The following is a 13,302-nucleotide window of genomic DNA, read 5'->3' on the forward strand; positions in this document are numbered from 1 at the left end:
TCTTCTAGATCAGTGTTTCCCAAACTTTTTTATTTTTTTGTTGCTGGACTACAGTTCCCATAATTCCTGACCATTGGCCATGCTGGCTGGGGCTGATGGGAGTTGTAGTCCAGCAACAACAACAACAACAAAAGTTTGGGAAACACTGCTCTAGATGATCTAAGCAAGATGTATGCTTGATTTTATTATTAATGGAAATTCACTAGTGGCAGAAGTATTGTGTAAACAAAGAAGAAGAAAGAATTACTCATTCTCTTGCTTTCCATCCTTTTGACTATAGCACGGGAACTTCCCAAGATAAGAGAACATACAGCATTCAGTAAGAAACCCTGCAAGAGTGCATGTTTCACATAGGTTCTAATGCAGGAAGAGTCCAGACAACACAATCATTCAAAAACTTTCAGTTTCACCTTCTCCTATAGCCATTCCATACCTGTCGTAATGGAAGCAGGATACAGTTAGTGTGACACTAACTGGTAAATAACATAGTAGTGTATGCGACTTGTTTCTGTTTGTTGCTTACTGAAGAGCTGCCAAATTGTTTTAGGAAGACAATGGCACCTGCCTGTAAGTGACATTTGTCCATGAAGACATGACATTGGGGATAATAAAAATGAGTAGCCTTATCAGTATAAGAGTGGGCTATACATAATAAAACAAACACACTTTTTCCTATGCAGCACCTACTACTATTTCCCCGCTAACAGCCTTCAGAAATAAGTGAGCTGCCCTTCAAAGAGAAAAGCACTTTAATTGGGTACTTGCAGCTAAAAACCAGCCAATGGAATTCAGCTGCAATGTGCAGCCTAAGGTCTAAATCTAACCAAGTCACTGCACTTGCGAAACAACTTCTGCACTGCTCCAGAGGATTGGGGGAAACCCCAGAGCAGATTTGGGGTGGACATGGGGGGAGGAGAGGGAGGGGATGTTCTATGGCACAAGATGCAGTTGTTCTGCTCATCCAATTACTTACCTGGATACAATCCCAAGGACATTGATTATACATGCAAATAGTAGAGCACAGTCTCGACATACAACCGTCAGATGTACAACAGCTCTTACAAATAGCCAAGACTTGTATCTCTGCCAGACAGAAAAGCAATAAGGAACAATGTTTTAATAATATTCCTACGTGGTGATAAAACTCCTCATACAAGATTTCCCCTTTTCTATTTAAGTTAACAAATACCACTTTTGCTTTAGGTTGCCAGCTTGCCCAAATTTTACACTTCTGACGACTTATCTGAATAGTAAAGGGGAAAGGCTGTCGCTCAGTGGTAGAGCAGATGCATTGCATGCCAAAGGGCCCAGGTTCAATCCCTGACATCTTGAAGTGGGGCTGGGAAAGGCCCATCTCAAACCTTGAAGAGTCACTGCCAGTTTCTAAAGTGGGGAAGAACGTATGGTCAGAATTTTTAAAATTTCGTAATCCTTAAAAACAAAAATACCATCTTTCCAAGATGGCATTCTGCACATCTCAAAGGCACTGAATTTAACCCAGCAAAGCTTAGCCTAGGACAGTCTTAATGTTACTTGCACACCTACATTTCCAGCTACGTAAGCTTCCTTGCTGCTGCAGAAGATGCTAACAAGAGATGCCTGTATTTAAAAGTGTGTTTATTTCAAACAGCAGCAGAGCCAGCACAAATGCTTGCCTTAAGCTGATGAGGAAAAGAGACAACATTACAACTTTGGTGGGCAAACAACAATAGGCAAATCCTAAACATTTTCTTCTTGCCCCACTCTTCTGCATTTTCCTTTTGAAAGGGAACGTCTTCTTATGCAGCCAGCCGGCTACTTCTCCACAGCCGTCTTCCTACTGTACATGAACCAGAGAACCATACTAAAACAGGACAATGCACCGTCAGTACCAAATATGCATACGACAGCACCCATTGAAAAGGCCTCCGCCAACTTTCAGAGGCCATAGTCACAGCACTCGTGGCTGTTCTTTAGATACAGCTCAAGGTAGCCTTTGTATGTCTGAGAGTCCGTCACTGTTGCCTGGACAGCTGGATCCAGCTTCATGGCTTCAACCCAGCGTTTTAGTTCTGGTGTGTGGTCCAGGCAGCTGCAGAGGAAATGAAAAAGCTTTGGAGTTAACTGTGAAAGCCACATTGGTTTGTCTGTAGAAGAATGGTTGTAAGCTTAGTGGCAGAGCACATGCTTTGCATGCAGAAGGTCCCGAGTGCCTGGCATCTCCAGGTACGGCTGGGAGAGACCCGTCTGAAACCCTAGAGAGCCACTGCCAGGCAGTGTAGACCAGCCTTTCCCAACCTTTGGGTCCCCAGATGTTGCTGGACTACAACATCTATCAGTCCCAGCTAACATGGCCAATGGTCAGGAATCATGGGAACTGTAGTCCAGCAACTTCTGTGGACCCAAAAGTTGGGAAAGGCTGGTGCAGCCAATATTGAGCTAGATGGACCAATGGTCTGTCTCAGTATGACACAGCTTCCTATGTTGCTATGACACAACGTAATCTAACATCCCTGCAACCAAATCAGGAGAGTAATCAATAAACTGGAAGCAACCAAATCAGACCATTAGTCTGTAATGGCTAGATTCCAATTCCTACTGGTAGCAATGGGTACATTCTAACATAGTTGAAACCAGGGCTGTGGAGTCGGTATGCCAAGCCTTCGTCTCCAACTCCAACTCCTCTATTTTTCTACTGTCCGACTCTGACTCCGACTCCACCCAAAATTGCTTCCAACTCCACAGCCCTGGAAAGGGCTGTAAATGTCTTTTTAAATTGGAAGCTCTCATAGGAGCATTTTTATTGCTGCCTGAATATGCACTGATCTTGGCATCACAGCATTTGACTTCATCTGGGTCCTTTGTCATACACTGACACACAAAATGTTTTCCATCTTGAGTTATGGTGAAATGCTCAACTACAGTTGACTTCATGGGAAGCTTCTTTGACATTTTGAATTTATATTTTAAAAAATTTGTCAATCAAAATTTATTTTGAAGCCGGAGTCGGAGTAGGTACATTTCTACCGACTCCAACTCCACCCAAAATTGCTTCCGACTCCACGACTCCGACTCCACAGCCCTGATTGAAACACCCATATTCTCACTCTGAGAATCACTGGTTGGGACAGCAACCTTCAATTTCAAATAGCTGAATGTTCTCCTGCAGTATGATCTGGTAAGAAACCAAGGCTGTGAACACACTAGTCGCCAGATCAAAGCATTTCCATTAGCCACACCTGGAGGAGGAACGGGTTGATCTGCCAATCAGTTGTGAAATCTCTGTGAAGCGGAATTAAAAAAACACCACTCAAGCTACTTCCACCAGGTCTTACAGTAAAAAGGGGCCAGGTTTGACTAGCATTGCATGCCCCCGTTTTCAGAAGAGAGGTGGAGGTGCACGGAACTGGCAAAATAGTGAGTGTGTTTGTACCCAAAGTGACTTGTGGTATGTTGTCAACAGTTAGCATAGAGTACAATACTGAGATCAATGGTCTGACTCTGTATAAGGCAGCTTCCAAACTCTTAGGTCTGCATTTAGCTCTGTTGGAAGGAGGGAGGGACATTTGTAATATGCTTGGCTTCCTTAAAGAGGTGAGATGCCTCAAGGTAGACAGGAGCACTTCCAGACAGTTCCAGTTTAGGTAATCAAATGTGTCATTTTGGCACTTCCAATTACAACAGTTTGGAGAGTTTTTCCACCCTACATGGCTGAGAGATCAGCCAATGGGCTGTGCAATCTGAAATGACCAACTTTCCATGGCAAGGTAGCATAAAAACTATTTTGCTGGGCCAGACCAAAGACCATCTAGCCTTAGCTTTCTATTGACACCTGCCAGCCACAGCACTGTAGAAATTCACAAGCAGGATATGAAGGAAAGAGTTATAACCTGCTTATCCACAGAATCTGGAGGCTTATCTATCCTCTAGAGTGGCTCAGAAAAGACACTTCTTCCTAGCTGTGTGCTACAGAGCCAAACTGGTATAAGATGTATCGAGCAACTATACTCAGCCTAGAAATGCCTGCTACTTGGAAGATGCTCAGTGACACAGCACATGCTTTGCATGCATATGGTCTCAAGTTCAATCCCCAGTAACTCCAAGTAGGGCTGGGACAAACCCCATATGAAATTGTGGGAAACCACTGCCAGTCAGTGAAGACAATACTAAAATAGATGGAACAATGGCTTCACTCAGTACAAGGCAGCTTCCCACATTCCTATCCTGCCCCTAATCAAGTCATTACTCCTTTTTTTTAAAAAAAGGAGAAGCAAGCAAAGCTCTTCTATAGGATGATGATCCTGTATTGGCACGTGAGATGGATTTGAAGTCAGGTCTAAACCTGACATTATTCCAAAAACAGAAAGTAAAACCTGAACTCCTACTATCTGATTTATTGTGGTGTTAACACCTTTATAAAATTAACTTCTCCAAAATCCCAGATTGTGGCATAAGCTTCTGTGGACTAGAGACCACTTCTTTGGTTAAATTAAACATGCAGATATTACAGACACACAGATGGGATGCAGAGGAGTATAAACAGAGGGACCAAAAACAAAAAGGCATGAAATGCAAGTAGCAGCAGTAGCTCTGCCAATCTCTATGTCAACCTCAAAGGTATCAATACATTACGACAGCAGCTACTGTAACAATACTATCTTTCTAGCAGCGCTATGTTAGACTTAACAGAGAGTTCAGACAATCACATCTCAGCTTAACAAGCCAAGATATGAACAAGCCTTTTAGCCACACATGCAACCTCTCCGTTCCTCCCTTTGCAGCAAAAGCAAATGGATCAGGAAGTCCTCCATTAACAGCAGTTTCCCAGTCTGGACTTAATGGTTAACAGCATTAGAACAAGCTAAGATTTTAAACCAGGGTTTGATGTTGATTTTAATATCCCAGCTTGTTCTGAAGTTGTTAACCATAGCTTTCCAGTTCAGACAAAACAGGAAACTATAATAGTCAACAGAAGACTTTGCTTGCACGGATGAGGGAACAAAGGGGCTGTTTAATCAGCCAAAAGGCTTGTTCATATCTTGGCTTATTAAGCAATGATCATCCAAATGTGGCCTTTATTTAGTGTGAGAAAGACATCCACTGTGTTGAACAGTCCAAATTGAACAGAACCAAGTCTCCCAATAAATACTAGTATAGATGACGAGAGATAAATCCTCCTTTTGTATTTCCTGTCAACCTCCTGATTACTCCTTTGCCTCGTGTGTGTACATGTGTAAATATGAGACAGACAGACAGACACACACACACACACACACAGTCAAGTGAGAGGAAAGTGAATTATTCCCCTCCTGTCCCATGCATGATTCATTCCCTCCAGGCACCCCTCTGCCTTGCAGGTTACCAATCAAATAGGACAAATAGAACGACACTCAAGTGTGAGATGTATAAAAATTCAAAGGACTTACTCATGTAACTGGAAGGACTCCATACGCTCAAACCAAGGCCAAGCCAGATAGTCAATCATGGAAACAGAGTTTCCACCAAAAAACTTAGTCTTGTGGTTTATTAGAATCTAAAAACAAAAGAGATGTGTGAGGTTTCTATGTAAATGCACAGCACATCAAGAAAACTTGCAGACACTGAAATCTAGAGGGTGGAAGGGAAAAGAGACTGCCCACATAGCAGAGATCATCTTGTTACACAGAGCCAAGTACTGTTTCAGGCCTTCTAACCCCTTGTTGCAGACCTGTGTGGTGCTTTAGCCTGCACTGGTCATTAGTGGGCCACATAACACATCAGGGGCCAGTGTGGGCTGTGCTGCTCAATTTTAAGAATTGCTTGGTTAAAATTCCAAGTACAGCAGAAAGTAAAACTGCAATTAAACCTTTTAAAATGTTTTTAATCTTAGATTTTTAAAAGCTTCTTTTAAGTAATGTTTTTGAAGATGTTTTGTTTTAATGTGTTTTAAAGTTTGTTTTTATTATGTTTTAATGTTTTTGGTGCTTTTGTTTGCCGCCCTGGGCTCCTGCTGGGAGGAAGGGCAGGATATAAATCTGTTATTGTTCAATATTAATATTAATACTAATAATAACAATAATATTAATATTAATAACAATAATATTAACAACAACAACAATCATCATCATCCGGAAAGCCTTAGATGCTCCCTGTCTAAAAACATCTCTAGTGTGGAAACACCCTTGCGTTTTCGTTTACTGAAATCTCAAATGTCTGACAGAAACAAATCCATCACTACAAGTGTAAGCATGGTTCCCTCTAGTGGGCAGCAGCAAGCAGCCTTCAGTATCTGTCAGCTGAAGTTGCTCGGAGTAATCCAATACTTGTTCTGTAGAAGAACCAACCATTTCAATGTGCCCCTACGTAAGATGCTAAGAATCAAAATCTTAGGCTTGCATGAAGTACAGCCATGAAAATAAGACACTGAGTACAAAGCAATGTGGTCCTTATCACAGATTCAACCAATCTCTCTGGCCCAGGAACAGAGAAGAAGGGTTACCTAAGGAAAGTATATCTAAATTTAGTTACGAAACAGAAGGGATCTTTTGTGTGGAAAGGAAATGAGCAACCTCTCTCCCTCACCATAAAATTATTTTATAGCTTTCCTTGCAGCGATTAGGGTCACCAGCTCTCACCTCTTCAAGTTTGAGAAGCTTTTCACAGTACTCATTCTTCAGGGCCTGCGCATCCTCTCCACTCTTGGTGGCCTGAAGGTACTTGTAACTCAAAGGAATTAGCTAAGCAAAAGCAAAGACTGCAATGTTACCAAGGTGCATCTTAATTCAAATAACAAACACATGATAGCACTCTTCAAGTACTTGAAAGGTTGCCACACAAAGGAGGGCCAGGATCTCTTCTCAATCACCCCAGAGTGCAGGACACAGATAATGGACTCAAGTTACAGGAAGCCAGATTTTGGTTGAACTTCAGGAAAAACTTCCTGTTAGAGCAATATGACAATGGAACCAATTACCTAGGGAGGTGGTGGGCCCTCCCAACAGTAGAAGCATTCAAGAGGCAGCTGGACAGCCACCTGTCGGGTATGCTTTAACTTGGATTCCTGCATTGAGCAGAGGGTTGGATTTGACGGCCTTATAGGCCCCTTCCAACTCTATGATTCTACGATTCTTCATGCTAAGACATTAAAGAAGAGATAATCCCAACATCACCAAAATTACAGAGGTAGGCAGCTTGCCTTCATAAAGCCCTGTGAATAACAGGGCATATAACATGGCTTGCACTAGCCAACTGTTCTGAACTGTAGAGTCATTTTACCTTGGTAGAACTTCTCCCCTTCACTTTTGCATTATTTTAAAGCAGGAATGAGGGACCTGTGGCCTTCCGATTGTTGCTGGATTCCAGCTCCTACCAGCCACAGCAAGTGTGGTCAACGGTAAAGGATGATGGGAGTTAAGAGTCCAACATCATCTGTAGGGCCACGGGTTCCCAACCCGTTATAAAGGTATCAGCAGTGACTCCAAGTTACCAGTTGAGATTGAAACCCTTTTTCTTTTGTACATTTAACAGTATATTACAAAAAGAAAGAAAATGTCAATTTTAGTTAACAAAAGGTAACTTTCCAATGTGTGATCTCAAGCATGTTTAAATGTGTTCTTCAAACTTTTTTTAAAAAATTAATCTAATGAGTTTTGTTGTCATAAAAGTGTACAGTATAGAACACCATAGAAGCAAAAGGCATTGGGATGGAGAGAAGGAAACACAAAATGAGGGGATCAACGCACAGAAAGCATCTCAACTCCAGAGAAAGTGGAACAAGCCAGAAGACTGTACCAGATTCCCCCCCCTTCCATTCAGCAACCACACTGACCCTGGTTTGACGCAGAACTCAAACTGGGCTCAAAAGGAAAAACAAAGCTAGACAGTGTGACAACACACTGTCTTTTTGCTATCTCACTTGAATTCCTATATTGGGACTGTCACTTTACCCTATTTGCATGTCTCACGTTGTCCCTAGTCCTCAAAATTCCAGACATTTTCCCAGTTCTGCACCATATATTCATCAGAATGCCTAATCTATCCAGCCTGGTATCACGTCAGACTAACAACTGCGTAAGATGCCTTAAGGGACATGTGATAGGATGCTACAACTCAAGAACTCTTTGCAACACCCAGTTCCTGGTAATTTAAAGCTCAAAGCGACACCCAGCATCAGGTCACATTGTTCAGGCACCTTAAGACCACGGCCTTTCTTCCATGAATGTAGAACTCCAGGCACATGTAATATTTAAGTAGGTCAGTGGTGTTGGCCAAGGGATTATTTGACTGTAATCATACAATCCCTTATCACTGGGGTTTTAAGTTTTGCATACTGAAATGGGTCTCCTGTTGTCTGTCAATACGCACCTTGGAGAAATGTTCCAAGAGCATCTTCTGATAAGCTTTCTCATAAGGATCTGTAGGATACAGCTTCTTCTCTGGATAGGCTTCATCCAAATACTCACAAGTAATTGGAGACTCATAGATTAACTGACCCTTGCTTGTTTCCAGTACAGGTACCAGTCCAAATGGGTTTTTTTCAAAAAACCAATCTGGCTTGTTTTTCAAGTTGATATTGACAATTTCATGGCTAAAAAATATGACATGGAAAAACAGAGCAAAGTTATTTTTGCCAACCGTCTGTTACTACTAGAGTCAATAATAAAGTTACCCAAGTTTCTGAGATGCATCCAATGGGCTCTGGCCATATGCAGTTTTCAAAAGGCTACATGGTTACAGAACTCCAAATCCAACCCCTTAACCTTCAGGAACTAGAACAAAAGGGTCTAGGTCAGGAATGAGGAACCACCAGTCTCTGGGCTAGATCTGGCCTAGGGAACCTTTCAATTTTGTCAAGTTTCCCACATTCCAGCGCTCAAAGGGTTATTTCAGCAGCTCCATTGCCTCCTCTTGTTGGGGCCAAAGGGCAAATGATATAACAGGCTTCTCACCTGTCATCCCCACATTGCACTGTCTCATGCTATGGCATACCCTTCTAGGGAGGTGTGTGTGTGTACACAAACACAGCCTGTGTCAGTTAGAAAACACTTTCCACATAAAGCTTGATATGCAGTGACCACCTGCAACTTTCAACCAAAAAGGTGTTTTTAAAGAGGACTGTAGTGCTGGCCAATAAAATTAGGCCTCAGTGAAATCTGAGAGAAATCTGATCTTACTTGATTCCTTTGGCTTTCAGGACCAGCCGTGTTCTCTGTGCAAAAGGACAGTAGCGCATACTGTAAAGACGGATCACTCCCTCCGGCACAGGCCCTGGAGCAGGACTGCCTGGAAGACAAGATTTGCATGGGTCATTCTAGTCAGAACTGGCAAAATTATAGCATTTCCCTGAACGCAAATGGTAAGCAGGCCATGATCAGGGGAGGGAGGAAAATGAAGAAGGGGGGAGAGGGAGAGAGGGAGAAAAGGGAAACTTCTGGTATTTTATTTGCTAATTTTCACAACCCTGCAGTCATTTCAAAAAGCTTGTTTCACACTGATAATTTGCATCTTAATTTGAATTAGCAAAAGGGAAAAAAAGAGTGACAGGAATGTGAAAATGCCAAGCTATTTATTTCAGAGTAAAGCCAAACTGTTAAGCCAAACTGCTGCAAAGTAAGCACTTTGTGCATCACAATGCTGTGCACATATTGAGACTTAAGGCTGCAATCCTACTCCCGCTTACCCAAGAATCAGCCCCACTGAACTCAATGGGATTTATCACTGAATAAGCATGTACAGGATTGCCCTACTTTAAAAAAAACTAACAGGCAGAATAAGTTTAGTGTTACTGCACTCATTTTCCTATTTGGCATGGAATTATGGGCCCATTCACCTCTGTACGCAAGGCCACAGAGAGGCAAAATGAAACTCCCAAAGTATTGTAACACATCCACATCTGCCTGGGTTCCTAGCAAACACATGTGGAACCTCCTTGCTAGACTGGGACACGTGCACACACAAAGTCACAAGCCAGAAAGGGAGTGTGGGAGCGATATAAAGTTTATGCTTCTCCCCAAACCAACAGTATACTTCCATGGACTTAGGCCAGGGAAAAGAGACAAAGGCTGCGTACACACCATACCATTAAAGCACATTCAAAGCACGCTGCCCATCACCCCTCAGCAAAGAATCCTGGTAACTGTAATTTGTTAAGGCTGCTGAAAGACTGTAGCTCTGTGAGGAGAAACTACCATTTAAATGTATGGTGTGCGCGCAGCCCAACAGCCCCTTCAGGTGCCCTTTTTTATTGTGCATTCACAATTATTTATGCTCAACATATCAGAATGATTATAGGTGATCCCACTTACAATACTGTCTGTACTTGCTAACGTTACAGGATGGACACGCGCTTCATTTCCAATTGGTGGAGGTCCCATAGCTTCCTGCTGAAATCTTGTACATTTTTATACCAGAAATGTTCCGGGTCAGGGATGTCTGGCTTTTGTTGCTCTATAGCACAGGAATGCTTCTCCAGACATCAATAATATAATAAGATTAGGGAAGCATCACTGAAAAACTAATAAAGTGGAATTATGTATGGATGGTTCCACATAAATCTGCTACGAATGCATCATTATTATGCCAATAACATGTTGCAGAACATGCCAGCAAAACAAAACAAAACAATAGTCTGAAGGGATCCTGAGAAGAGGAAAAAGAAAACAGGGACATCCTAGAGATATGAAGGCCTAGGAAAAAATTGGGGTGGGAAGGACGGAGGGAGGGAGGAAAGGACGGTGGGGGGGAACTACTTTTTCAGGCCTTCAGATTTCTAGGAATACATGCTCTCTCACAGCTTAAGCCTTGAAGAAGCATGGCAGGAGCTATACACAAGCCTACAAGGAACAGCAAGTTGTGTGAAAGACACACCTGCTCCTAGAAGCTATGCCTGCAACAGTTTCTTCATTAGCAGAGGACCTACCTAGCTGTAACATTTTCAAGCCTCATGAGCTCTTCCAACCCCATCCGATGATTTCAACAGGCTGCTCTTTGCAGGAGATGGCAACAGGTCTACCAGTCATCCAAACTAAAGGAAGGACTTCAGCAACATGGGATTTGTCCCACAGATGCATTTCTTCCAAGCATAAACCACAAACCCATAAAAGGCAGGTACATGGCTTATCAGGAGGGGAAAAGTGTGGTACGATTATAGGCCTAGTCCCCCCACAAGTACAACACCGCCTTCACCAACATCATCAGCATTTTTGTTTGAAAAGTTTCCTCCGAATAAACTGGCGTCTGAAGTGGGGACGCAACACAGAAGTACACAACACTCTCTTCCGAGTCTAGAAAAACACGATTCTGAAGAACTTTCTTATTAGAGAAGCAGCTACAGCTAACACAAGTAGGACACTACCATGAGCCCTTTCTTTGGCACGGGGTTTAGGAGGCTATCTATAGCAACACCCAACCCAGCCCTTAAAAAGGCATGCAAATGAAATAGCAGTGATGTTATCAACACAACTATTTTGTGCAAACTGTCCAGAGTGCTAGTGGAGACCTGCCTTTTATAGACGGTAACGCAGCCGAAGCTCTGCTCACGGCCAGAGATCGATTCCAAAGGAAGGAGGAAGTCGAATCTCCGACAAAAGGGGTAGAGGTCCACTCAGCCTTCCATCCATCCGTGGTCGGTAAAATGAGTACCCGGCATATGCTCGGGGGTAAAGAAAGGCCGGGGACGGAACTGGCAATCCCACCCCATATATACGGTCTGCCTAGTAAACATCACAAGACGTCACCCTAAGAGTCAGAAATGACTCGCACTACAAGTGCGGGGACACCTTTACCTTTATCCTATCCTATCCTATCCTTTCCTTCATACACACAGATGCCAACACGAGAGTGGCGGCCCTCAACTCGTTTCTATTTAGGAGGAAGCTGGAATTGTGACTACAATACAAACACGCTGCCATGCAAATTGTCTTAAGAAGCAGCTATGTTTTCAATATACATTGCTTTTACTGATGTTCATTGTCAGCCGTTTCAGAGATCTGCTTCCACAGATCTCAAAGAGAGATTCCATTTTAAAAAGTAATAAATAAAACTAGTCCTGGGAACTCAGCTCCGCCCTTTTTTTCATACACGTCCTCCAAATACATGCGTCGGGGCATAATTACACATAAATACACGCATCTTTGCATCTAACATGCAGATTAAAAAAACCAATCTTTCATAAACTGATGCGGAACGATAATTAGTGGGCTACAGCAAGCGTGGAGGAAGGGATGTAACCCTTTCTTTCCTTGTAATATTGAGGCAAATCCCTTTGAAGTTCGTTGTGGGGGAGAGAATCCCCCACCGACGTCAAGGAAAAGAGGCGCAGTCGCTCTTCTGAAGTAGGCAATCCGAGGACGGCACAATTCTACCTAAATAACAGGCACAGACGGGAAGCGAACCCGCAAACAAATGCTGTGAACCAGAGACAACCCTTTGTTACACCCTCTCACCTTTTCCCAAGCTTCTAGCGAATTCCCCAGACATTGTCTCTGGCAACGACACAAAAAACCCTCGCCGGAGTCGGCCGACTGCCTCTGCCTTTTCTTCTTGATCCCAAGATACAGTAGTTTGACTCCTCCCCCTTCATTATTATGCAACAATTCAGTTAAAACGGCCGACTGAAAGGCTGCAACTCCGCGATGATAAAAGTCCAAGGATCGCTAGTCATGCTCTTGAGTAAATACGCATAGGAGTGAGTTATAACGTTTCACACACACTTAAATTGCAATCCCATAGCCACTTATCCAGAGACAAAGCCACACTGAAATCTATAGTCCTGTGATGCTTTAAATACAACTTGTTTGTTTTTACATATGCAATCCTAAATTTGTGAAGCCTTTAGGCTTCCTATTTGTGAAGCCTTTAAGCCTTCCATTAAGGTTCCTTTAACCCTGCAATCCTACATGCACTTACCTGCGAGAAAGCCCCACTGAACACAGCAGGACTTACTTCTGAGTAAACATGCAGAGGATAGCGCTGTTGATAGTAAATTCCATCAAACTTGACAGATACAAGTTTGCATTCTCAATTCTAGCACAGAGGACCAGATTCGCTCTCCAAGAGCAACTCTACCCTGAGAGTACAAGTACATACACACGCGTACGCACGCGCGCACACACCCCGCCCCCAGGATCCAATCTGGGAGCAATGTTTTGTGCCTCTGGGTGTCAGGGCTGTTCCTGCCACACAGTTCTTCCTACAGAATGCTCTCTATGTGGTTTGTGGTTATTGTTGTTGGGTTTTTTTACTCCTTGCAAGTAGAAAACTAGCACAGCAGAAGCAGGCATGACTTGCAGGGAGGTTTTAATAAAACAAAAGGGTGTGTGTGACTGAAAAACAAAATCGCTCATC

The 13,302-nt window shown here is 42.9% G+C and overlaps 1 protein-coding gene across 2 annotated transcripts; it reads right to left on the reverse strand.

Moving 5' to 3' along the window:
* Positions 1–1,602: 1,602 nt before the first annotated feature.
* On the reverse strand, positions 1,603–13,009 carry GSTO1 (glutathione S-transferase omega 1). Of its 2 annotated transcripts, none has more exons than XM_061636073.1 (6): positions 12,865–13,009; positions 9,132–9,240; positions 8,323–8,545; positions 6,594–6,695; positions 5,406–5,512; positions 1,603–2,071 (listed from the first exon to the last, which is right to left on the reverse strand). In XM_061636073.1, the coding sequence occupies exons 2-6, from the start codon at positions 9,188–9,190 to the stop codon at positions 1,918–1,920; spliced, it is 645 nt and encodes a 214-aa protein (XP_061492057.1). In that variant the 5' UTR covers positions 9,191–9,240; positions 12,865–13,009; the 3' UTR covers positions 1,603–1,917. The 2 variants fall into 2 exon arrangements, with proteins under 2 accessions (XP_061492057.1, XP_061492056.1); XM_061636072.1 differs by lacking the exon at positions 12,865–13,009 and adding an exon at positions 12,402–12,534.
* Positions 13,010–13,302: the final 293 nt, after the last annotated feature.

This window comes from Rhineura floridana, chromosome 7 (genome assembly GCF_030035675.1).
Source record: "Rhineura floridana isolate rRhiFlo1 chromosome 7, rRhiFlo1.hap2, whole genome shotgun sequence".
Lineage (NCBI taxonomy): Eukaryota > Metazoa > Chordata > Lepidosauria > Squamata > Rhineuridae > Rhineura > Rhineura floridana.